We start from the raw sequence: 27,344 nt of genomic DNA on the forward strand, positions 1-27,344 counted from the left end.
GGGGAGGCCAAAGGTTGGGCCCAGATGTTGGGGTCCAGGAAGGCCGCCCCACTCCCAAGTCCACCTCAAGCCCTGCGAGATGAGCTCGCTGCAGCGCATTCTGACACGCCAATGACAGAGCAATTAATGCGTTTGAAACAATTTATGATTTCCGGCCTACTTCAACATGTATTAGCATATACCTGGTTTCTTTAATATACACTTTGTTTTTCCAAAACCACAAACATAGTTGCTGGAATTTCATGTGGAAGTGCTTAAGGGGTTGAAAGTTAACACCTTTGTGAGCTGAGCAGTCTCACAGTTGCTGCTAAACAAAAGCCTCTTTGTAGAAGCTTTCTCGAAATGTTTTCTTAACATGTTCCAAGTAGTTTTAGGCAGGCAACTAAAGTAAACAAGATGTTACCATGATAAAAACACTTGTGAAAACATTAGGGAGTGCACTTAGTAGTTTCTTTCACATAAACTCTCCTTCGTTTCATCAGTTAAACGCGCACGAAGCAGATTGCCAGCATCACCATACTACGGATAGCACGATCTCTCCAAAGGTCTCCATCTCTCATTTAAAGAGTATATTTGATTTTAAAATGGTGCAACCATGATTAAACACATCTATATCACAATCAAATAACAACAAAAAGATAAAAAGGAAAATAAAACCATATTCCATCTCCTCCTTCAATTTCTGCCCTGGATGCCTAGATATCTCACTGAATAAACCACCCTCCCTCCAGCAGCGATTTCCTAAACAACTTGACATAGCGGGGCATATTTCTCTCTGCAACGGCCTTTAAAGCCATACAAATGAAATCAAAGATTGAGTCAATTCCGAAGGAAAGTCGCTCTGTGCTACTAATTGCTTCTTTCTCTGCCGACTGAGACGTGGGCGCTGGCTGAGGCACAAGACACGTGTGCCCCCTCCAGCCTCCACCCTGCTCCCTGCAGCTTGGCAGAAGGCCACCAGGTCACAGCGGTGCCACTGGACGCATTTGTGTTTCTAGGCTCGGGAAGCACTGAGGACCATGCGGGGTGCTCCTGTTTCATTAGGCTTAGCAGCTGCCCCCGCTGCTATCAGTTAGCTCTAACTGACGCCACATCACATGATAACCAGTGGCTGATAGATTAAAAAACAACGCTAGAACTGCAACTTATTTCTGAAAGAAACAGGGAAATAAACGCATACAAAAGCTCAAGTATCTGCTGGTTCCGATAAGCATCCTCCTGTTGGCTGTGAGTGAAAGACAACTAGGATCGTTATTTGTACAGTATTTATCTTTGAAATCAAGGGCCCTGTGGTGTACCTCACCTTGGGAACAAACACTACAGAATGATCACAGAAGAGTGTCAAATCTCTGTTTTTGATTTACCAACAGTTATGATATTTCTTCCTCAGGAGGAAAAGAAATGAACCATGTTTTAGACCTGTGAGTCCTTTTTTCTCCCTTAACTGCAGAATCATTTTATTGGCATACAAGGCTCTCGTTCCACATGCAACTTCTCTTTGCTTTCTCTAACAGGAATTTTACCAAGGTAAGTGAAATTAAGCAATGCTGAATGGATACACAGGCTGTATTTCACTTGTAAAGAAGAGCTTTTCTCTTGAGGGGCCTGACGAAAGGGCCTTGCAGATTGCACAAGTACCAGAAAGCAACTTCAAGCATCTACCTGTTACCTTCTCACTGAGCAGAGAATTTTGATAAATGCCAATATAATTTAAGGACGGATGCTCCACAGGAGACTTGGAAGGCTATGGTATTGTTCCATGAAGAAACACTCATTTCCTAAGTGTCAATCTGCTGCTCCAGGACATTTGCTTCTGCATTCACTCAGGGTTAAGCATTACTCTGAGCAACAGGACTTTGGACACTGTAGACTTTGGATAATGACAAAACATGCGTGAGCCAATGGGCTTAAGAAAATCACACTTTTGCTAAAAGGGTCCAATGGAGAAAAAAGACTGCTGCCCTGAAAATGTGAGTGATAACCAAAACGGCTGGAGCCATGAGCAGCCACAGCTACTTCCTGATGATAACAGGTTCAAGTCCAGCCTGGCTTGTAGTGGCTACAGGTTATTTCCCCCTATTGATGGCTCCCCACACCTCCTCCACATGGATTGGAGGACTGGGTCTACCAAAACTTCTGCAGAATACCATATAAACCAATCTTATCTCCACTCATACCATGTGACTCAACCAGCAGCTCTACTTGCTACACACGGTCACACCGAGCTGTGCACTGCTCTGTAACAAACCTTCCAAAAACCAGCAGATCTGCACTACAACAGAGGACTACCACACCAAGCAAAGGTGGCACGACCTGACCTTACTCAACTACACACATTGCTCCAGTATCTAAGGCTACCACAGCACCCTTCCCATGCATTAACTGCAATAAAAAACAGAATTGTTTTAAAGGTCTGAACACTATGGTATGGCATATGAATATGAATGAGCTGGCAAGTATGGAGAGATTAGCATTTATTTCACTTAAGTGAACAACAGGATGAATTAAAAGAAATGAGGCAGGCCACCCTTCATGGAAATTTACGACTAGTACCTTCTTATTTTGTAATCCTCTTGTAATGAGAACCTTTTCATTACTGTACCACTCCTGACTTGTAATACAGGTTCATACTAAGACTAGCACCTACTGAATTCAGGAGGGTTTCGCCAATGGAAGCAGAACTGGCCCACTCTGCTCTGAGAACAAAAACCTACCTGTACCTCATCACCTAACAAGCACTCTCTGCTGTCTGTTGTTCTCACATGAAAATCTAGGAACTGCCCCAGAAAGGAAAGATATAGCTGAATGTTCTGGGACGAATTCTACCTATCTATCCCAATGAATTCCACATACTTAAGTGGACTAACCTCATGAGGTCACCACCGTAAACAGGAGAATCTGTCCCTTTGTGCATTTGAATCACAGTCACTTTTGAGATCCAACAAACATTCAAGAACAAGGATGCACCAAAAGCACGTGTGTACCTGGTGATCCACCCAGACAGAAAACTCTTTTGTGGGAGGAACAGCTCAGAAGGGTGAGGCTGATGATTAAGCTGTGGAGCAGCCATGTGTAAGTTATTAGAGCTCTGTTGCTCCTTCTCTGCATTGGGATGCACACATTACCACGTACTAGTCCATAATGCACTGTTTATGCAACGTGTAAATCTGTGTTCTTTGGCAGCAAGGAAAGGTCCGCAGCAAACTGCAGGGGCCCAATTAATATAATTATAGTTTATTTTTAGTAGTGTAGACTTTGTTCATCAGTTACTTATTTGACATAAATTAAATTTCACGTGATGCTCTGCAATTCTGTTCAATTATGGGCTTAATTTAAGACTAAATTTCTAAATTAAACTGAAATCAAGGTTAAATCAAGGTTGCATTGTTTACATTATCAATACTGCAATTTAAAAATTAATTAAATTATAAAAAAAAAAGACCGCAGAATCGCGAACGATCTGTTTTATAGTAATACACTGAGCAAGACCATACTGTCCCCATGGGGCTAATTCAGTATCCCCTGTTAAAACGTTCTTGAGCCTGATCCAAAAGCCACTGAAGTGAAAGGGAGCTCTCAGTTGACTTCAATGGGCTTCGCATCAGGCCCGTGGTGAGTGACAGCACACAACATTTCAAGGCATGCTCTCTGTACAATGCAAGTGCCAAAAAACCATTCTTACTTTAGAAACGACTGGAAGTCTTCACATACAGCTTCACAGCCTGGCCATTTGCATACGCCGTGTCCATAGAGCGGATGGCTGTGTGAGTGCTCCTCGTGGGATAAACTGGAGGGGAGAAAGAGAAAAGAGAAAAAGTGTTGTAAGCGAACGTACTGCGCCAATTACTCTCCACAAAGAGTGAAACAATAGATCCTGAAACACCCCTAACATCTCATGGTACCCACCTGACTCTGCACATAGGTTTTCAAAACAGAATTAAATACCATCTGCAGAGTGAAACGTGTCATTCTTACTTAGCTATCCTCCTACATTTCATTCATTAATTAAAAGCTTTGTAAAGAATTTAAATTAACATGGACGGGGGAGAAATCATTTGACAGACCTGCTTAATATCCTGCTTGATATTTTGCTGAGAAATGTATGAATATTGCATATTTACAATTCAACTTAATTGGGAAGAAAAGTCATCTCCATACAGCGGTGTGTGCTTATAACACAGTACCACTGGGCCCAAGGTGTACCACACCACTACAGACAGGGGAGAAGCACCAAGCCTTGGCTTTCCCACCACATTATCTATTTACTGTGCGTGGGTTTTTTGTTGTTCTTTGCTTTTTTTCAGTTCCATTTTTCTCCTCTTGCAGGCTGTTTCTTTGCACAAGCACAAGCTTCCTACATCCCTGTAAAATATATTCACCAACGTTTTCAAATGTAAAATTCATCATAAAAAAGGAACCGTGTAATCAAAGGATTCCTCAGCACGAGGGGTTAGTGGGGGCTGTTAACCTTGCTAAGATTTGGCAGGAACGTCGCTGGGCTTTCTGACTACTGAAACCAGGGTTAAAGAAAAAATTCGTATGAACACTAAGGGGTTAATCCTTCAGCGGGATTCCAATCAATACGTAATGATTTGGCTGCACTGATCCAAGTCATGAGACGCTTTGATCCAGGCCATGTGGTGCTCAGGGAAATGTATCTGTTACACTAACTGATGAACCATACTCTAAAATATCTTCTTTATTCAACTTCTGCATGGAAACTTCTTAAGTAAAGGAATTATTTTTGCAACATCTTCCATAACCTTAGATGACTTTTAAACATAAAAAGTCAAAATAATATTGAAATCTCTATTTTATGCTTACACACGTATCTATTTTCCACATCCAATCTTTCTGCAACAGTATGCCTGTGCCGTATTATGAACTTCAAACATACACAAAGGATATGAACACATACCAGCATCTAGGTGTGGCTTTTACGACTTATTTTATCCTGGATTACAGGTAACGTTACGGATAAACACCTACTTTCTGCCATTTTATGTTTATACACATGTGGAAATGCCGTTTATTCTTGTTCTGTAGTATTATCCGCCTGCGCGCTGTAACAACATTTTGCTCTTGTATTGTTTCTTATGCAGTGGATAGCAAGAGCGCTGTAGAACATACCCAACATGTTAACTCAAATGCAAGAAAGTTGCCTGTGGAATTCCTGCCAGGTTCTGTTTGGGCCCAACAGAACTCTGAAGATAACGGAAGGATTTAATTTTTTTTTTTTTTAATTCCTCTACAAGAAAAAAGGGGCAGATCAGACTGGAATAGGTATTATGAGATGTACTTGAAACGAATTCATTATTTCATTAAAATCTTATTTCTGACAGTTTCCAAATAGTTTTTCAAGCATAAATATATGCATCAGCTAGCTAATTTCTGAAAAAACCACTGTAGGTGGAAAGACTTACAAAGACTTTCTCCATAAGGGAGTATTTCACTGGTTTAACTTAATCAGTTTTAAAAACATGCAAGTGGGGAGAGGCTCTATCTGTGGAGTTTTTAAAAAGAACAAAGGGAGCAATGCATTCCTTGAAAGTGAATGAGAAAAATACTTCAGCACGTTTCCTCAGCTGGACGAGAAGGAGGATGGCTGAAGGAACACTGTCCGCTCAAGTCAGGCAGACACGCGGTCAAATGCCCTCCATGCACATCGGAGGGGAATAATTCAGAAAATAACACTTTTTGTCATCTGCTTCTATATCTGAATAAAGCAAAGTGTGAGGAAGTAGGCTTTCATGTTAACACTCCATTAAAGACTATATATGAGAGTTATGATTTCAGCCTGTTTGGCAGAACCCAAAAAACGTTCGCGCATTACATTACGCAGCGAGCGTTACCCGTGCACCAAGATGAGTGCGGAAATGCTGTGTGACACCAAGTAAGGAGTCGGTCTCCTGTGGGGTTTAAGCACTGTAAATCTCATTACAATATCAACAGCGGTCACATGGCTTAAACCCCCAGCAGGGTTTTTTAAAGTTTCTCCGCAAGAGCCTGAAGGCCATGGCCAAGTCAACGGAAAGAGTCCTACCGAGATTAGTATTTATTTTTTAAATCCAAGTGCAAATCTCTTTACTTTCCAGGGATCTTGCACAAGACAAGACAAACTATGTAGGACATGATACCCTGGTATTGTGTCCAAAGAAAATGATGGTATGACCAAGAGAGTATCAGCTGTACGCTGCGCTCAGCGTGGCGAAGCCTAGTGCTGTCAATAACCAGGAAGGTTGGTGTTGGCTGTAAACAGGAACTTAAAGGTCATTTTGCTAACAGGACACTGAGTGTAACATACTTAACACCTACATACAGCTCCCACTGCCACACAAGGGAGCAGAGCAACTACTTAAACTCACCAAAAATAGACACCTCAGAAAGGAAAAGAAAAAAACAACCTCTCAGTATTTAAAGCAAAATGCAGGCATCCTCAGCGGGCAATGCCTTTCTGAAGCTGGTTACTGCAATCCCACTCAGGGTTTTCAGTCGTGCGTTTCGGTGACCTTTATGTGTCACTATCAGATTACTGCTACTTTATCCATCTCACTTTTGGAGATGTTGTGGACTGCCACTTGTTTTCTGGTAGAGCCTGAAGAAGCACCTCAATACAAAACAAAGGGTGGTTTATGCCGGAGCGGATATAGCGCACAAAGGATGCACAGCCACTGGAAATCAATGGGGAACTCTGTTTTCCTTTAACTGATCTAAGTACTCAATCTTTAAGCAAACAGAGGTGGTAAATGAAGATTTTAATCCAAAACATAAACAAACAGTTCTCTGGGCATAATACGAACATACATTTTCTAATTGCTCAATGATGTTGTGTCTGTATGAAAGCATAGTTTCTATTATCTGGATGCATCCTTGGTCTCACTGGAGAAAGACTTTCAGAGGACTTGAGCAATGGCAAGCAGAAGCAAGTTTTGGTCTGATTTCTAATGACACAGAGGACTAGGGCTCTGTTTCTGTCACCCTCACCTTCCCAAGAACCCACTTCCCTGCTTGGGTGCTGGTGATGCAATGCTTCGCAGTGGAAGCAATTTTGCAACAACACAATGAAGGAACAAATGATGTACAATCAAGAATACATCCTTTTTATCCCCCTTGTTATTAGCACAATAGAATTAATTCCAAATAATGCAATAGTGCAGCGTTATTACATCAAAGCACACCAAAAAAGCCTCTGGCAAGTACAATTTCTTGCGTAAGTCAGCTTATTCATGACATACAACAAAGTAATGAAATCCATGTGGGAAGCTGCAAACTACGTAAGTGTCCACCTAGTTCTTGCTGCCTACAGCCTGCTGTGGGCCTACGTGGGGCGGGCTGGGCCAAGGGCCACGCACCTCCCAGAGCCCCCACCTTCTGCAGAGGGGACAGGGGTCTGCACCTCTGCCTTCAGGACTGCACGCTGCTCCCTACACCAAGGGAACTCCAGATAGTTTAATTCAGCCCACACTTACCAACCAGGTGAAACTGGGTACTATGCTTGTAAACACTGGCAAAGAAGCCACGGCTGGATGTAAAAACCAAGCAAGCAGAAGCCTCAGCAATAATACTTCTGCCACACAGTGGACCATATTTTAAATATTCATGATGCTGACACAGTTCATATTCCACTGTCTCTCTTCCACGTCTGCTTGGGCCAATGATCTTTGCCAAAACGCTGGGGGAACTCAGGGATGTGGAGAAGCATCCTTGATTTTCTGTTACAGTTATGAAGCATCTGCTCACGTTTTATCAGTGCAGAGAACATGCCTGAGCCACCTGCACACTGAAAAATCAATACCACATCTCCCGCTTTCCTCTTGGAAGAGGGTCTGAGCAGAGCCGCTCACAGAACTGCCTTTTTTAAATTATTATTTTTATTTTTTAGGGGCAACGGGAAGTGACCTCATCTTCGCCAGGTGCTCTGGGGGGGAGCATGAGGCTCAGCACAACGCCCTGACCCCAGTCCTGTATGGGAACGTCCCAAGCCCATTTCATCGGCACAGCCTGAACCGAGCCAGGTCTGCAGTGCTCATGGCGCCTGGGGAGCTCTAGCCCTCACCGCAAGGCACAGAAGGAATAACACTGGTGGAAATGCCAAGATTCTCTGAGTCAGAGAAGCTTGCTGCAGTTGATTTAAAATCTAAATGGAAACAGTAATGATTAAATCCTTCTACCAACTGATTCCTAAGTCACCATCAACAAGCAAACAGCTGCACTTGAACGCATGTTCCTCTCTTCATGACAGGATCACCTGAATAAAGATGTGCTTTGCAGTGAAGTCGCACTTGTGCAAATCCTTCTGAATTCATAGCAGGGTGGCTTGGCACCCCTTTCCTCCCTCATCTGTAAGCCAAATAAAATAAAATATAAAAAAGTAAAAAAAAAAAATATATATATATATCAAGGAGAGTATTAAGTCACACACTCGGCTGGATTACTTCTAAATATTCATGCCTCCATCCCAGCGACAGCACCAGCCAGAACGCAGGTATTTGATCTGAAGAGAGAACTGTCTGAGAAGGGGAAATGCCTGGCCACTGCAGGACGAAGCTCAGCAGAGAGCTGAGGGCTTTTGGAGGGGTGGCAGCTGACGTGCACGGCCAGTGGCAGCTCTTCCTAGAGCTGGCTTGCACGTTTCTGGTTGCTTTTAAAGGCTTTTTCTCTCCTTCCTCACGGCTTTAGTCCACATCTAGTCCGAGGGCTAGAAGCAGCTCGTGTTTTACATCAAGCTCTATTGGAAGTAACAGGAGTAGTGTGTTAGGTTTTAAATGACTACACCAATTTAAGACAAATCAGGTTAAAACTGCAGCCCACAGGCTGAAATCCTCTCTTTTAACCGGCGTGCGCTAACTTGTATACTTGCGTAGAAAAAAATGACAAAGCCTCAGCACCGCTGCCGTAACACAAGAGCAGCGACGCACCGAGAATCACTGCCTGACACTGCGGCACTGCTGGCCTTGCCTGCTGCGAGGAGAGTGCTGGAGCATTTGCAGCGGCACGACGACAAAATCTGGCTCGTATTCCCCTGCTCTTCCACCCCCACCCTCACAGCACACTGCAGGAGTATAACCAGACTGGATAATTAAACACATCATCCTCTGGTTTTAATCTACGAACGGATGGTTTGGATTATTAATCAACATTATGACCCTCTGGCGCTCCGACTGCACTTGGTGCTTCCTTCAGTGGCAGCCCCGCTTCCCAACCCACCCCACAACTGCCACTGCCCCACACCGCCGCCGTGGAGGTGCTGAGTGCATTGCTGGGCTATTGGAAAGAAAAGCCCGCTGCAAAAAAAAAAAAAAACAGCGTTGAATCCACCACTTCTATCAGGTGGAAATTCCATCCCTGCACTTGAATTTAGCATTAACAAGTTTCTGTACTATTTAAAACTCCTATTTTTATTTCAACCTTGTGCCTCAGCACTGTAGTGAAAAGTACATCAAATGCACCCAGACGCACATGATTTGAAATGCTGGATTTCAAATTCCAGCATTGCTAACTAATGAGAACAATTTTTTTCCTTCTTCCTCTTTGTAGCATCACTTCATGTACTTACATACCATAATCACATCCTCCTAGAGCCTCTATTTTTCCAGGGTGTAGATCTTTAATTCCCTTTAATCTGTCTTCATAGCCTATTCCCTCCAACTCCTTTATCACCCTAGCTGCTCTCCTCTGTATTTGCTCCAGCTCCTCTTTATCCTTTCTGCAAGAGAGTGGCCAATTGTACACCACGCTCTAATTGTGGTTTAACTGGTTCTGCTTAACGGAGAGAAGGAGAAAGGACTCGGATGCAACACGCGTGTTTACACCTCCCGCGACCGCGTTCACCTTTCTAGCCAAGGCACGGCACGGAATGTCCCACCTTCATTTCCCAACCCAGCTTATGCCTCAGTCATTTCCCACACAATCGATGCTGAGCGGCTGACGTGTCATTTTGAGGAGGCAGTTTGGAATTTTTATTTCCTATCTGGGCTACTTTCTACTTATCCCTGTTAAATCTCATTTTATTCCTCTCCGAACAGTCTCCTAATTTATTCAGATGAAAATGGATTGATTCAGTATCTTAGTTTAATTAGGGAAAAAAAATGTGATCCTACCACTTTCTGGAGTGCCTGTGTTTTTTTAATACTTTCAGCACAGCAACCCCATCCTCCCTCCAGGCCCGAGTCGCACGGCACAGGGAGGGGGCACTGGCACGGCTCTGGCCCCGATACAGCAACGCTTTTAAGAACACAAGCAAGATTAAAAAACACAGGATTAGACCTCGAACTTCAATGGGACTGAGGTGTAAAATTACAACCGTACCTACATACTTTGCGCAAAGATCCTGTTTGCCCACGTTATTTTACTGTAATTTATATGCTGTTGTTACATTCACACTTCCACACTGGGAAACAAGATCCATTCCTGTTTAACAACACAATTATATTCCGTTACGTTTGGAGCTGAGGCAAGGCTTTCACCCTTCTGCAAACCGGTGAGACGTCAAAAGATACCATGAGCATGGGTTATGCACTTTGGTATTTCCACCACTGTCCCACAGGCACAGTGAAGCCAGCACAGAAGGTGAGTGTCACACTGCACACGGAGTGACAGTCCAGCGCCGTGCCTTCCCCACCACAGTCCGGAGGCAGCTGAAGAAGCACCGTTTGGGAAAATGTTTGTAAAAATAATTGTGATAAATGGTTACTCTCAGGGAGAAGTACGGTCAAGTCACTGACTTCTCCCTGCTGCTTGCTTTCCCTCCGATGAACGCTCCTTTACAAAAGCACAAAAATCTATAGGACATACGCCTGTTTCTCCAGGGAAGCATGCTTAATCATACAGGTAGTGTAAATATCAGATGCTGCTGCAGGTGCTAGGCGTCTTATTTGTTTTTGTTTACTAAAAGGCACAACAAATAGTCACGCTAAAGCAGAACAACATTTGGCAATGCGATGACAGACAGCGGAGCAGCCATAAATCACGCTCTGTTGCTCATCCCCGAACCATTGCACAACACCAGCAGTCAGCACTCTGTGCTGGGAGAGCCCATTTGCTGCACTTTGTCCCCCTCCGGGGCAGCCACCAGCACCATCCGCCCCAAGCACAGCACAGCCAGGAAACATGTGCCCCCAAATGAAAAAGTAATAAGAAAAAGAGGTAAGACACACAGCCAGCTAACATCGTTTACAGCTTTGCAACTTCTGAGTTAATTCATGGTATAAACAAGGACGAAAATGTTTCTTCCGAGCAAGACTTCCTGTAAACTGTTCATTAGAGCGGGGCTGGGAGCAGGGCTGGTGCACCTGCTGATTAACCATGCGCTCCAAGAATAAACACAAACTGCAGCCAGCAAGATTGTTCTGGAATTCGCTCAGAGCTGATTTTTTCCCTCGTGTTATAAATTGGATCCTACAATAAAACAAACAGCAGAACATAGGTTGCCGAGAGTTAAAATCTACTTTTTACACTACATTGACCACAGCACCCACAGGCACAGCTACAATGTCTTTCTATGAATGGGACAGATTGCCATATGGATGCAGACACTGAACAAGCTGTACAACTCCTGGCGACAAGTGCCTGGGGGACTGTCCTATATTAGCACCACCTGTGCTGTGGAAATTGTGCTCCGTGTATGAAATGGTATTTAAGGGCCCATCGCGATGTTATTTTTGAGCACACACAAAAAGGAAAATTACACTTAAAACAATTCTCTGCCCGGCGGATCTGTTGCTCGCTTCCCGAGATCGCTTCCCAAAGGAACGGTTATCTCCTGCATTCACGCAGCCCACAACGCCAAGCTGCGACACACACACTGCAGCAGCTTCCTTGCCCGGGCTCTCACCATCGCTTTCACGAGAGGAATACACCCTGCAATGGGCACACACCTTTCCCGAGCACACAGGAGAAACGAGAGCCCCCCACACCTCACCAACACTGACAATACGCAGAGGTACCGACGGCGTTACGCGAATGTAAAGTGCAGCAGGAAGAGCCGCACATCCCCAGCACCAAATTTCAACGCATTCCCGCAGTGCTGGAAACACGAGTCTGTCTGACTGACAAAAATAGAGCTCCGGATTAGCACGGGATCTCGAGGGAGGAGGGCCAGGCTCTGAGCAGTACCCAGCTGCTGGCGGGGAGATCTCCCCTCTCCAAACTGCAAGAAAAAAGGGATGCCAAGAAAAAGAAAAGTAAAATAAATTGAATTAAAGAAAAACAGTTGTAAAGTGAACGTTACGACCTGGGAAAAATGATGTCATTTTATTGAAAAACTCATTTTTTTCCATTAAACCACAGTGAAAAGGATAAAGTTTATACAGCTTAATGGCGGCGTTTTATTTTAAACGCTACTCAATACCTTAGCAGTGCGATATAACATGATAGAACAGCTGTCAGGCTAACTGCTTGCTTTTTATTGAACAGCAGAGAAAACAGTCGTACAAAAATCACCTAACTTCTCTACTTTCCTGGCGTTTTCAAGGGTGTTTCTTTTCCACTCTCAGGCTGTGATAGGTACGATAAAATATCGGGCAGCTCTTCATTAGACCCCAGCTCAGCTCTCCAGGACAGCCCTGTCTCCCAAGCAAACGCTGAGGAAGGACAACTTGGAGGAAATAAAAAAAACCAGGAATCCACAGCGCGGTAAAACAAAACCAGGTCACTTTTTAAGACTGCTACATAAACACCTCTAATAAAAGAGAAGGACAAATTTTCACTGGACTTCGAGTATTTAGACAGGAACGTTTTAGTAAAAGTCTAACTGCAAAGTGCATGCAATTAACAGAAAGCCATCAGCTATTTCTCTGGTATGTAAAAATAGCATTAAGCTGTATTAAACACACGTGTAAGTATCTCAGTTGCAAGAAAAGGGAGGAGATATGCAAAGCACTCAGATATCAAACAATGATCTGTTGGCCAGATGGAGGAATAAAACAATACATATGCTAGAATTTGGAAAAGTTCTGTTGTGCGTCTGCCAAGGCTCACCCAATCTATTTTAAGTGCTTTCTGATACATCAGCTTAGTGCTTGGAGTTGTACGACTGATGGCTATTACATGCGACCAGGAACCAACGAAGCGTTGGCGTTCAGGAGCTCTCTGACGGCAGATTCCCGAGGGCTGGGAAGGAAGCATCGCACCCCCCTCGTTCAGCCACGGGCCACGTGCTGCCCCGAGTCATTAGAGACCAATCTATTAGCATCTTCCGTTGGGGAAAAAGAAATCCAATAAACTAGAACCAAGTTTCTAAGGTTGAGCAGAACAACTCTCTGAAAGCCATCGTGTGATGGAAGATCTGCCGGACAGACTGATGGGGATGATGATGCTGGGCTCACATTGCCCAGCAGCCAGGAGGAGCCAGCAGGGCCAAGCAATGTGATGCTGGCATTGGAACAGAGATGCCGGCCAGGAGAGGATCAGGCCCGGGGAGCATATGGACTGCAGGCTGAACCGTTTCATCCCAAGCATTAATAACGGACCAAAATCTGTACTTCTTAATTGTGCCGAATCCTAATGCCCTCATCTAAGGGCCCTGGGATTTTGATGGAGGATCAGCTGGCATGGAAGATAACAACAGCAGAACACAAAGCACTAAGCCGAGGCAGCGGATCAATGGCCTGCCATGCCAACCCCCCGCTCCCCTTCGGAGCTTTCTCCTTCCTCCTTCCTCCTGCAGCACTCCCAAGGAAAAGTCACTTAAAAATCCCTTCACTTATCTCATCCATCTTCCCTGTGAGATGGCTGCTTGCCTAGGTGGAAGGGCAAGGCTCAAGTAGGGTAGGAAGGGACACAAAGAATTAAGAGGCAAGCATGGGATTGCTGGAGGATGGAGAAAGGTTTCTTGAACACACGAATCTTCCTGCACGTGCAGATTTTGGGATGCACACATAAGCTTATAAAGTCCGCGGTCACCTCAAGTGATCACACATCCATCAATTTGGTTTTGCTGCTTTTCCTATGAAAATAATCAAGCTTTCCCTAAGGAAGACAAGACAGAATGACACAGCCCTGTCCTTGACATTGCTAAGCACAGCAGATGTACCTAACTGGCTGCCCGTATGTATTTATTTACTTATGTAGACAGAAAATGCTTGTTACTGAAGAAACCCAAATGCTGATAAGATGATGAGGGGTTTGTATGCTGGCTATGGTCTCACTTTCGCTTATCCTGAGTGAATACAAGTGTCTATAACTAAATATTTCCCTTAGGGTACTGATGTCTGAGGTATGTTTATTGCATTGAGTGAATTTATATATATAATCAGCACAATAAACATTATTAAATTGTCTGAGTAAAATCAAAGCATGAAACACGCAGTCAGTGCTGAATTCTAATGATGCTGAATGCCCATGATTGCATGGGGAAAGGATCTTAACAAGCCTTGATTTGAGCTTTGGCATCCGCCTCACAAATCACACGAAATGTTCTCTCTTTAATAGTGCTGAATATTGATAAATGTCTCTGCACGGCACAACAGGGAAGTTGGTCTCTATTGGCAATCTTTACCAAAGTGTGTTTTTTCCTTCTCTACACTCAAGGGTTTACCCTGAATGATTTAATTATAATTTTCCTTGTGTAAGACAAATTAAAGAGGAGAGTAGGAGTGTCATGCCAAAGCAGATTATTTATCTCCTTAACAGATTGCTGCGCACCAAACCCCAGAGCTGCTGCTGCCGCTACTTACAGGAACTGGGCGAAATGTGGGGCAAAAGCATAGATGTAATATACATTTAAAGCCCAAATGAATGAAAGCATTAACCCATTATGTATAGCTGGAATCGTTCCATTCCTGTGAAAACCACATGCGCAGAGCACACAACCCACGAGCAGCACCGTGATCCCCCCGCCCGTGCCCACAAGCAAGGCTGCCTCCTGCCTTCAAGCATTCTGCTGCCCCGCAGTTCAGCCACGTCCTGGGGTGACTTCTGCCAACCTCCTGCCCTCAGCTTCCTGCCATAGAGGGGAACTTCTCCCTCAGCTCTAAGGACCGCAAGTGACACCGGAGCTGCATGGAACCAAAGCTTCTCCCTGCACAATGGTGGCACTGGGCCGCTGTGGCACAGCGACGTGTGGGCATGCCAAGCAGCCAAGTTCTCCTGCTATCTTAAAACTTATAAATGGCAAAAACGTGCTTTTACCCGACATGTTCAGCTGAGTTCCTGCTCCCTGATAACTTTCACACAGGTGCTTCTGCTGCCACTGCAGTCAGACAAGTGCCTCCTGCTTTGGAGGGCTCGCGATCCAAACCGATGGGATCAGGAACCCCATAAAACACAGCCGGAACTATCCCAGCGATGACAGCAGTGACAGTAACTCCCACATAACCAACTTGCCTCCTGCAACCTACTCCTTCTCAAAAGCCCAAGAGGGTGGGGGGAAACAGCTTTACAGCATACCCTAAAAGTTAATGTTACCTGTATGTGATTATTTATGGCTGCCGGGCAGTCGTTATGATGTGGCTGTGGTTAACTGTTAGGACACTTACAGCTTTTACTATGTGCTTTTTACTGTTGTTTAAATCTAAATAAATAGCTCTTGGTTCTATCAGATGGGAGCTAACAGCTGACTCCACCGGTGCTGCGTGAGCAACGGAGCCATCCGCAGCACCCCTCTGCCCACAGCCACGCTGGGGTGGATTAAGCCATGAGCGAGACCCCTAATGCAGGGCAGCAGCACGACACACATCTCATGAAACGCTACAAGTGGGCAAGTTCTGAGAGCTCAGCAGGTGCCCAACCATGGTGGATCTGCCTCCCCATTTGGGGTGATGGACACGCCAAGCTGGCTCATCTGGGAGGAGGTAAGGGAAGTGGTATGCCCCAAACTGACAGCCCCACGTGACCTGATGGGGGGCTGGGGTCTGCTGAATGTGCAGCTCAGCTGTTTTGCTGAACTAGCTGGGCACTGGAACCAGCACACATTTGCCTGTAAGCCCAGCCAAGCCACCCTCCCACCAGATCCACTGTTATTTCCAGTCTTAAGCTCCGCAATCACAAAGTAACCAAAGCTCTGCCTGGGCCTGCGCTCCCTTCTGTAACTCAGCTAAAATTTCACCTCCTGCGGGTTTTCAATACTGCAGTGCACCCACGCTTCTCTCCCCGTTCATTTGCCACCCCGAATGCCCTGTCTGTATATAAGTACCCCTTCACAAACAAACACATCTAAACCAAGAGGCGTTTCTCCTGCATCATATGAAATGCAGGCAGGCACCATGGGGCCTGACGAGACTGCAACGCAACCCTTAAGTGCATCAGTAGGCATTCTTCTGCCTGGAGTCTCCTGCTCTACTTATGGATAAAGATGTAATTCAATCACTGCAGCAAATGGATGGCATAAACCTTCAGTGTACCAAACAGAGGCAAGGAAAAGCAAAGTCTGTAGCTCTCTTATTTGTATTCCTAAATACGCCTATTTTTTACTTTGATATGGAAGAGAACTCAATAGAAACGTAAGTAAAGTATAATGACAAGCTTTAACAATACATCTATCAATTCAACAACAGAGGATTTTAAGTCTTCTAACCTCACTCAGTCTCAAACAATACAGTGGCATGTTTATGCATTCCTAGCTCATTTATTTGGAACTTTACTAATAAAAACATACGTATCTCCCTGTTTGTAGATCCCAATTGCCTCTAGGCCACAATTACACAACAGCACTCAAACGCATGGATTTTTTGTTCTGTCTGGTGGTATATATGAGAAAATTTTTACTTCAGAATGGATTCATGTATTTCCTCTGCATTTCAAACTACACAGCAATGGCATCAGTCATTCCTCAGCTGGACTGTCATTAGCAGACAACATATGCAACCGTCCGGTGTGAGAACATCCACTTCACTGCATGGGTTTATGATTTACAAACTAAGAAAAACACAGGTTAAAAAATTCTTGGGCAGTCATAAAATCATCCTGTTCAGCTCTGCACGCAGCGAGAAGGGAACTTAACTGTTTAATAAACATCAACTGGTTTTTAGCATCCCACGTAAGTCTTCACAAAAACCACATCCTTGACACTTGCATGCATATAAACATATACACCAGCGTTCTGCCACACATCCTTGCAATGGATAGAAAATGATGCCTTACACACACAGCACTTCTTTTGAACGCTGTGTGTGTGTTCTTCTTTAAAACCTATCTATTCCCAACAGCACTATTTTCTTAATATTAGAAAGATATAAGAGGTATTTGTACAGCTTCCCTATCAATCTACTTTCAGGCCACCAGAAATATAAACTCCATGGCTTAAAAATTCCATTATCCTCTTTCTAATGAAAGAGAGGAGGATGGAAAGACAAAGCCATCAGTTTCCATAAAACCCAGCTTTCACTAGTGTCTGATGTAACATTTCTAGATGGGTGAAGGGACTCTCCTGAATGCAAAGAAGCCCAGTGACGATGCTCACATGATCCCCGAGACCCCTCTCCTCCAACGCAGCGTCGGCATCGCTGCCGCCTGCGGCCCTGCTGCCCGGGCCCGTCTATCTCACCGCGAGCAAAAGTTATGTTGTTAGACACGCCTCAGTGAAATCTGGGGGTGTAAAGAAACAAACCTGCAATAAAGCATCCTTGGGAATAAAGCGGAGCCTGTGCTGAGAAGCACGTCAACAGACAACCCCTGATTTAAGCCATTTCTTCTAACAATGCAAGCCTAGCACGTATAAATTAACTCACACTTCTGAAAGCCAAACAACACCAGTTAGCTAATTTTATCAGCACTTAAAAAATGCACTTTGTTTTAGAGGAAACCTAGTCAACTCAAGTCTAGCCTGCTTTGCGAAAGCAAGTAAATACAGAGAAAAAAGGCAAATGTCTTAAATGAGCTGGGCACTGAAATTTGGCAGAGAAGCGGATGACGTGCAGCACAGCAGCCTGTAGTGACCAACTGATTTCTTCTCACCTCCCATCTGCAAACCCAAGCACATCAAGAGTAACACCACCCGTGACGCGGAACTCAAAAAAGCAGCTACGCTCTTCACACTTCCCCCCCCGTACACTCATCCAATGCTCTTTTAATTAGCTAATTGTGCCCACGCTGATCCAATTAACAAGCCACAAAGACCTAAACAAAAGGAGCATACTCTGCCCACTGGAGACTCCATTCAACCACGCCAAAATCAGACGTGGAGGACAAAATCGAGGCCAAGGCGGTTGGCCACTGTTCCCAACAACTCTGCCCTGATTCCAGGCGCACCGAGACACGCGGACGGATGGAACTCCGCCGGCACCTACCTCTCCCGTTTAGGAGTGTGAACCGATAGCTGTCCGTTGGTTGACGCGTGTGGGTTTATTATTAAGGAGGTCTTAGACGGCGCGGACGAGGAAACGCAGGTGGTGGACAGGTCGAGGCTGCTGTGGTTGTTGCTGGCTGCCTCTTCGGCTGTGTGCGAGCCTGTCACTTCCTTCCAGAGCTGCTGCAGTTCTGTTGGAATCATGCCTGAAACAAACAAATTGGATAATTAAATCAATTAACAGCTAATTCGGCCGTCTTCAAACAGTAATTAAATCAAAGAGTCAGTAAACAAAGCCTAGTGTTAGTTTTGTGTGTGTGTGTGTTTGCACGTATGTATTTTTTTTTATTAACTAAAGGCTAATCCTGAGCACTGCACATCTCCCGCTGTGTTTTCCGGGGTGATACCTGCAATACCTTTCCAAGGCAAAATCTGGGGCTGGAGGAAGGAGACCCACACCACACGACACTCCCATCACAGCTGGATTATTATCACGTTCTGCCCTTTCTGGAGGAGAGGGCCCAGTCCCCACTCAGGCAGAAATCCCCGCACTCAAAGCAAGGGCGGCCAAGGGCTGCTCCTCATTTCAGTTTGTTTTTTATTGTTTCAAGGAAAGTAAATACTGTCTAACCTGTTTTTAAAAGGAAGGGAGATCTGGGGAAAAAAAAAAACAACTCAGCTTTATTATTATGACAACACGAAGCACAATACAACTAATTTTGTGCTTAAGTTTTAAATGATGACAAATAGCTTTGTTATTAAATACAGTTTTTATTAATCACTTTTAGACATAAATTATGAATTCATATTGTCTTCCTGAAATGCTTTTCAAATTTTAAAAGTCAAATTGATTATACTATGATTATTTCATTAACACACCTATCTTTCTCATTAATTTTGGTTTCTCGAACTGCTCACTTAATTGATGGATGTGTCTACTGAAAAACTGTATAACTTTCTATACAAGTAACACTATTATTACTGTCATTTCTTAGATCAATGCTAATGAGCCATTCAAAAGTAAAATGAAAACATAAAATAAGCTTCAAGAAATAAATAAAAAAATTGTTTTCTATTGTGCCAAAATGGACACCAGGCTTGGGACACGTGGGCAGCTTTCAACAGACAGAGCGAGTGAAAACTCTGCAAGCTCCACTGGGCTAAACTGGGGCCTGGAGCACAGGGGCACGCACGTCAGCATGGCATAGGCTCCCATTGAGATCATGGGTTTGGATAAAGCTTACGTCTGTGACACGATCAGACAAGTCAAGCTCTCCAAGTGAAGACTATTTCAGCGCTCTCTCAGAAGGCCATGGGAAAAAACGAGCAGTAGAGAGGCCTCACTTACATATTCAGACCAAAAGAAACAATAAAAGTCTGCGTGTTTTTGAAGAGGTCTCTCATCAGCGTGCTTCCAGATCGTTTGGCTGACTGCTCATTGTTTGGGCATTCTGTGGCACTGGAGCTATCCTAAGGAAATCTGCCATTTTCTGAGTACACAGCAGCAGCTCAAACAGCCACATATCTCACCAAACCTAAGGTACTGAAATAGGGAAAAAAAAAAAAGGCAGTATGCATTATATTCATTTGAAACACATAATAAAAAATGCCAAGGTCTAAATTTAATTTATTTTTGTCATTTAGAATACAATGGGTAGATAATCATCTCAACGTGATCAGCCAAACATCTTTACTTTGCTAAACTGTTAAAGATTTTAATTATGCTAGCTTTGGAGAGCACTGGTCTAATGAGGCGATAGACTCCAGAGAATCTAAGTGGTTAAGAACTGTGAAATGAGTCTGATAGGATTTTTTTATATTCACCGTGGATCGTTTGCATATCAAAGAGGAGTAAATTATTGCACGACAGACCAATAACCTTCCCCGCCTTTCTGAGAGCAGCATTAACAAAAACAGTTGGTCTCCGGTAACGGTTCACTACAAAAAAATGCTAAAATCCTTAAGTATCTGCAATTAATATATATTATAAAAGAGGCTTCAATTTATACATTAAGTGATCAGATATTCTTAGGACACATCCGTTCCTCCAAAGCCACGTCATTTTCCTTTCATAAGAACCAGATGCCAATTACATTTTGATGGATTTTGTCCCAAATGAGCATTTAGTTATTAGACGTATTCAATTATTACTTGTCCCCTGAAATTAAACCTCTGAGCAAATTAAACAAAGAGAAAGGTCAGTACACAAGCCTATGTCCTGTTTTGCTCTATCTGGGCTATTATTTTCAAACACCTTGCGAAGTGACAGTGTGGGATGTATTTTTAGCTAACACGCTTGACAGGACTGTCTGCGCACTAACAATTACCTGCGAGCGCGGCTGACCCTTACACCACTGTTTACTCAACTGAAACAATAGTGAATAGACTTGTCTGTTGATGATAACATATTGATATGAGACCGTATGAGTCGACACCTATTTTTATTTTCAAGAATAAGCAAATAAGGCAGTCATTCTTTCCCCTTTTCCCCACCCCCCATGCACCCCCTGTCTGGATTTGTGGACAAGCCTTTTTTTTAATTGAAGAAGGAGCAGCTCCGCTCTCCTTTCTCCACCTCTGCTTCTCCTTTCCCCTTTCCTTTCCCTCCCAGTCACTACTGGATCTACTCATGCTTCATCTACAGGACAAGCCTGCACGTTATACGGCACTTAAAACACAAACATCTGATATTCACAGCTTTCCGTAGAGCCTCGGAAAGTCAAGGGGTTTGTTCTGACTTCCTATACAAGCGTAACTCCTATTAGCAATAATGAGAATTACAGCATGTATTGAAGGAGAAACACAAAACACCCCGTTCAGGCGGAAAAAAAATGACAGAGATAATAAGAAGGATTTCAGCTTGGATGACATTAGAGAAGTGTTCGGTGTGACGTCAAACTCGCCTGCACACAAGCCATCATTCAGAACTGAATGCATCACTGGAATCACTTGATTAATTGAAGAATAAAAATTAATTTTTAAAAAGCCTCCCTCCTCTTTCCTCAAACTTCGTTCCTTCAGAAGGATTCCGAGGAGCATTCCTAACTAGCCTGTCGAAGCGGGCAGCTGAAAGGTATGCTCATTACTCATCCAGCAAAACGGTTAAATCAAATAATAGAACAAATGGTAAAAGCAAGTCAAAGAGATCCAACAAAACACATGCAATAAATTACAGAATTTACCATTAAACAGTTCCTCTTTACTTGCAAGAACTAGACCTTATGTCAGGTTCCCAGAACTGCACTGTAATTAGCCGAGATCACTCCTGCTCGTGCCCCAACGTGGTGCCTACCGGTCCGGGATTCAGACCTGTAACCTCCGGGTCCATGGGAGCAATCAGCGCCGGGATGTCTCAGTCCTATTATTTTCTCTCGCTAGTGATCTGAGGTGTGATCTGCAGTTTCATTTTACAGATACTAAAGATCTAGCTCTCGCAGCTCAGAGCACCGCTGAAATGTGTTTTATTCTTAAATTGCTACTATGTACGGATGTAAAACCTACATTATGGATGTGTCTAAATACAAAACAGCAAAAATTACACAAATATAACATTAAAGGATGTGCTATTTTGTGTAAGACAATAGGTGAGCGCACCAACTAAAATACAGCTTTGAACAATGTATTAGTTCCACAAACAGAACAAAAATCACTTATGAAGTAGCATTCTCTCTTTCGAAACATTTATTACTATCACAGATACTTCGGAATGAAAAGCAAGATGCTCTTAACTAAATTCATAGCTACATTAACCAGAGGGCTGGATTTTTCTTTTTATATGCACGCTTATAGTATCTGTCTCACTCTTGCCCACTGTTCTGAAAACAAAAAGGAATGGTGTATATATTTTTTTAAATAAGAAGTGTCCATTACCAATTATTTTAAACTATAGCCCTGGCTCCTCATTGCATTTTTCAGGACAACTAGTTCCCTTCATTATGAAAGAAAATGTAGGCACGGGTTTAAAAAATGTATGTTGTGGGGACAGTTGACAGATTACTGCTCACGGAACTCAATTTCCCAACCCCAGGTATCACCGGCTCAAAGACAAACAGAGTTGCTCAACCTCTTTGTGTCCTTGTACCTCCATACCCAGGTGACCATGTTCAAGCAAGCAGAAAGTTGATTTAAACCTCGTAATGACATCAGTTTTAAGCCATCGTCTCTCTGATAAAAAAGAATCGTGCTGGATTGCAAGCTGCCTGAATCCACCGGTTCCTCCCCAGCCAGCGCCGCGCCCCACAGCTCCCCACAGCTCACCTCCCCGCACGGAGCAGCCCTCCCAGCCCTCCTGTTTGTGTTTGTGTTGTTCTGGCACCCCTTGGCTTTAAACAGGCTTCTTCCCAATGCGGCGAGGACTAATAGTGGCACTCGGCTGCTCACCGTATCAATCAATGCCACGACTGCTGAATTACCTACTGGTGTCTCCGATGTGTTACTGCACAGATTACACTTCATGCATCACCACATTCATTTCTCTCACATTACACATGAGCGTGTCTTGTCACTGCCCAATTGCCCTCCTTTGGACAGCTTAACTGATGTACCACACAATGAACCTTACTGAGCAAACTTAACAGTATAGGAGCTGTGGGAAAAATTAGAAAGGTTGAAGCTGGAGTCCGGTGGGCGTGTGGGAACAGCTTGTGGTGTTTCCAACAACAAATCCGAAGCGTAATTAAGGCGCGCTACAACACCCTGCACGTACAAATGGCACTTGTCTACCTGCCCATTTCCCCAAACTCATCTCAGCACATTGATGGTGACCAACAAACTCCCGTCCCAGGCCAGAACCTGCTGCTGCCACAACCCGCCTGCCTGCGCATCAGGCATGCACAGCTAGGAGGGCATCAGGGTTCCGGGGCTGGGAGCGTGGGTTCCCCATGACTGTGGTTAGGGGCTCCAACACTTTGTGGATCTTGCAAAAAAGAAAAACAAGCCTCAGTAAACCACACCAGCCACCTGGCAGAGCAGTCCCCACTGGCCAGCTTTCTCTCCCTCTATCCACCTCAGTTAACAGTTACCAGCCATCTTGCTCTCCTTTCTGCAGCTCTAATACGCATAAAAAAGGAGGGTGAAGAACAGAAGCAATTTCACCCCCAGCCCCATTTAACCAAACAGAGCTGAATGTAAATACATTATATGGTTTAGCAACCAGTAGCAGCCCTAAGGCTGCTTTGAAGAGCCCAAATCATTTCAAGCTGAGGTGACTCCAGTTGTTGAGGTGGGTGTTTAAATTTATTACGGGGCAAACGGAAGGAAAAGGCACAGCTATTCAGAAATACCAGCATCTTAGATGAAAGGCCCGGCCCTCCCTGAGCCATGCCAACTTTGAGCCACCTGCTTCAATGACAACAGACAGAGCTCAGGCATGTGTGTTACAATGTCCCAAAGCTTGCAGAGAAACCCACCTGGCAAATAAATAAATAAATAAATAAATAAATAAATGTAGCCGAGGAGGAAAAAAAAGAATAATAATAAAAAAAAAACAGGTTGTAATTACTGTCAGAAGTATTGTGATTTGAGTAGCTACTGCTTTCGATGTATCAATATCTTAAAAAAAAGATAGGGATTTCAGCAAATCGGTGACTTCTTGCAGAGTGCAGGACTGAATAAAGATGTAGGAGGATCTAATTGTCAGTAACACCAGTATAACAACATTTAAATTAAATGGAGTCAATCCCAATTTGCCTCAGTGTGGAGGGAAGAATGAAGCTACGATGTACACAGGCAGCGAAATGAAGGACACACAAACACACATGGAGAGCAGACACAGGCACCCTCCCCTTGCAGCTGCAGAAAAGGGCAATCCCATTTCCACCCTCAGCAGCGTGTGGTCAGCACCGTTTTGTGCCCAGCTCTGCACCAGCCACGGAGCCAGAAAGGGCCAAGACAGCACTTTACAAAAAGTGAACGGAAAGCTCCTCTCAAGCTATCCTAAGCCATGGACCCAGCACCAAAATTTTATTAGGAAGCCTCCCGTGGAGGATTTCAAGTCCAGAATAGTACAAGCAGCAGCTTCAAGTTCACCAGGACATAGCCGTGCAAACTGAATCCAAACTAAACTGCCTGCCTCCTGCTAGCAAGCACGGCTCACTATTTCAGTGCTGCCCTTCTCAAGAATACCTTTATAATGCCTGCCCTGCCTGTCAGGATTTTTTTCTTTGTTTCTTATTTTATGAGCCTATGAGATCACGCTCTGTCCTACTGAGTGACAATTTTGTGTGCACACGCTATCTGCTTTCTCGGCAGCTCCCCAACCCCTCACCTACCTTGTGCAAGGGGCTGCAAAGGCAGAGCAGGCTGGCCAGGCTGGATTGTTAGCAGCCCTTGACGCTGCAAAGTCAGGAGGTGCTGCTGTTGCAACTGCTGCATCTGTAAGAGTTGCTGCTGAAAGGCCAACTGCTGCGTAGCCACCTGCTGTTGCTGGGGCTGGAAAAGAAAAAAAAAAATGCACATTTGTCAACACAGAGCAAAGCATTAACAGGGATCCTTGTCTCAACCCACTGCGACTTCTGATCGTAGTCACCTGGTATTGAGCAATGAGAGGGAGCCCACCACCCAGTACCGCGGCTTGCTTAGGCGCCGGTGCTAACAATGGGGCTGCAGTCAATTCCTAATCCCTCCTGCAAACCCAATTAAAAACACATGCAGCTTTTCTTGGTCCACACGATCGAGCTTTACCCCAGAAGTGGCTGCCTTTGGGTGTCAGATAAAGCAAACTCTGCTGGCAGCTGCTCAAGTCCTGGGCAATTCTTCGAAGCAAAGAACACATGTATGCAAGAGCCACTCCACGTAACCACGTCACACTTGGACGTCACGGACAACAACCCTGTACTCTGCTCTGTTTGCTCATGCAAGGGTCGTCTCAGAGACGAAGGCAACACGACTGGCTACATTTATGCTACATTATACTTACTCTCTCTTATCCATCCATCAAGCAACAATACCGTTATGTTCAGAATTATTCCTTGCTGTATTTAAGGCCGCTACTTCAGCGCTTTGAAATTTTTAATTATTTTCACTATAAAGAAGACAGAGTTGCTTTACTCCACAGGGACATGAACCTTGAACCTTCGAGGTGTAAAAGAACATGTTGCTATTCTCACTACCGTACCCGGAGAAGCTTTTAACTACTCTGTTTATCACTTCTGACATAAATAAATGAGAAAAAATCAGACCTTTGAAGAAGAAAAACTTCATCTAATATTGTTAATTAGCCATGACAAACGATGAAATAACATTGTAAATCTTTCATAGAAACAGCCACTAGATTTTAATTACACACATTCATAATTTAGCAAACAACATCTTACTTGAATGTGAGTGTTTAATATGTACAGTACTCCAGGCTTCTGAGTCCTTAATTTTGTGCAGTTAAGCAAGCCTCTAGGTTTTGCTTCCACGCTCATCTCATGTTTTATTTGCTTTGTTCTTAAAATCCATGAAAGGCTTTGCGTTTTGATAAATATCTTTTTATTTATTGTACAATGACAGGAGGAAAACTTTTGTTGTGTAAAACATCAATACATCATGCCAGTGTTTAGCAGTTCCTTGTGCTAGCCAAAAAAAATTAATGTAGATTTCCTTAGTAATTATCTGAGTGATAGAAAGATAATACAGTGCAGTAGTACAATAAATAGAAGGAAATTATCTAATATCCCTAATCTGCTAGGAATCATATCAAGGTGGAGGTCTTATACACATTATGGCTAACAATTACGGAAAGAAAATTAACTCTTGCAAAACTCCACACTTTCCCAAAGAAACCCCGGCCAGATCGAGAGCGCTTTGCTGCCCTTCCCCGCTATCACTGCAGAGGATCGCTGGCCCCATTCCCTGCTGGTGTCAAGCAGGAAACATCCACCCGGGTCAGAGGAGCGGGGCTGACGGCCACCAGCCAGGGGCCAGGGCCCCACCTTCTGCCAAGGCACCGCGGGCCCCAGCCTGCCACGCTGAACGTGACACAGCCACAGCACTGCCATTTTCTTTTTAAATAAAACATCACTGGGGAAAGTTAAGGGCAACGGCAACTATTTTTATTAAACTCCTTCTATTGGTGTTTTTGTGTTTCCAGCATCCCATCAATCTTTGTACTACAACCAACTGCATGCCTACACAACTGTACTGGCAGGCAAGTTAATTTTTCTTATTGCCAGAGAAAATCTATAACTTTGAGAGCAGTTGAACAAACAAGTGTTTGGCTATACTGGAACTCGGAGTTTCCATTTCTCTGCCACAGCTTGCTCAGACAGATCCAGCTGTTGCAACAGCACTGGATGAATGCGAGCTGCAGTGACAGTTATACTGAAGTTAGAGCAATGCTTGCCTCCACAGATGCTCATTCCCCACATACACTTATCATCATAGAATCACAGAACCCTTAGAGTTGGAAGGGGCCTTTAATTAATATATATAGCGTGTGTGCATATATATATACACATCTGTGGTGTTTCTATTTTGTGAAACAAAATAAATTACAGTAGACCGTGTTTTACCTATTTGCCATCTGAGTGCAAAGCTGGTATCAAAAAAAAAAAAGAAAAAACAGAAGAACGACTTTATATAAATCAAGTGATGCCTGTGGTTGTCTTCTCAGCCATCCCAAGAAAAGCTCCTGAATGCTCCCTACTTTGAAAAGCCAGGATATAAAAGTATACAAGGCCCATTGTCCAAGAAAGAATTTAAAAGCAACACGCGTTGCCAAAGTGCGCTCCCCACCCAGTTACCAAACACAGGATACAAGTCAGTTTGTTTACTTCTCACAATTGAATGCATACAAAAAAGGTCTCAGTGCAGTCCTGTTGTCAGGTCAGTAGTCAGTGTTAAAATGCTGAAATATCCTGATAAAACTTGCATTTTTGGTCCCCTCCCTAAAGCCGCTGTCAAAGGTCTGTTTTCCTTTCGTCGGTCCCTCCCTACAGCCTAACATAAACTGTCACAACGGCTGGAGGAACACGGCCGTGCCCAGGAGACGGGCCTGGGGCAGCGCTACGGCCATGAGGCCTGCAGGGCCGGGCCCCCTCCAGTGTGGGGCTGGGGGCACGGGGTGGGTATGCCTTCTTTTGGGATGGGGCAGCAGCACCAGCCACGCGTGCCATGACACAGAATGACGTAGGTTGGT

At 44.1% G+C, this 27,344-nt stretch overlaps 1 protein-coding gene across 17 annotated transcripts in view; it reads right to left on the bottom strand.

The window, feature by feature from the left end:
• The window catches only part of FOXP1 (forkhead box P1), a 344,878-nt gene that overhangs the window by 42,471 nt on the left and 275,063 nt on the right, over window positions 1–27,344 (bottom strand). For all 17 annotated transcript variants that reach the window (XM_021409247.1, XM_021409246.1, XM_021409237.1 and 14 more), the window contains 3 exons: window positions 24,493–24,652; window positions 18,225–18,429; window positions 3,683–3,787 (listed from right to left, as the gene is read on the bottom strand). In XM_021409247.1, the coding sequence (XP_021264922.1) occupies window positions 3,683–3,787; window positions 18,225–18,429; window positions 24,493–24,652 (470 nt within the window). The remainder of the gene's footprint in view (window positions 1–3,682; window positions 3,788–18,224; window positions 18,430–24,492; window positions 24,653–27,344) is intronic.

The sequence above is a fragment of the Numida meleagris genome, chromosome 11 (assembly GCF_002078875.1).
Source record: "Numida meleagris isolate 19003 breed g44 Domestic line chromosome 11, NumMel1.0, whole genome shotgun sequence".
NCBI lineage: Eukaryota > Metazoa > Chordata > Aves > Galliformes > Numididae > Numida > Numida meleagris.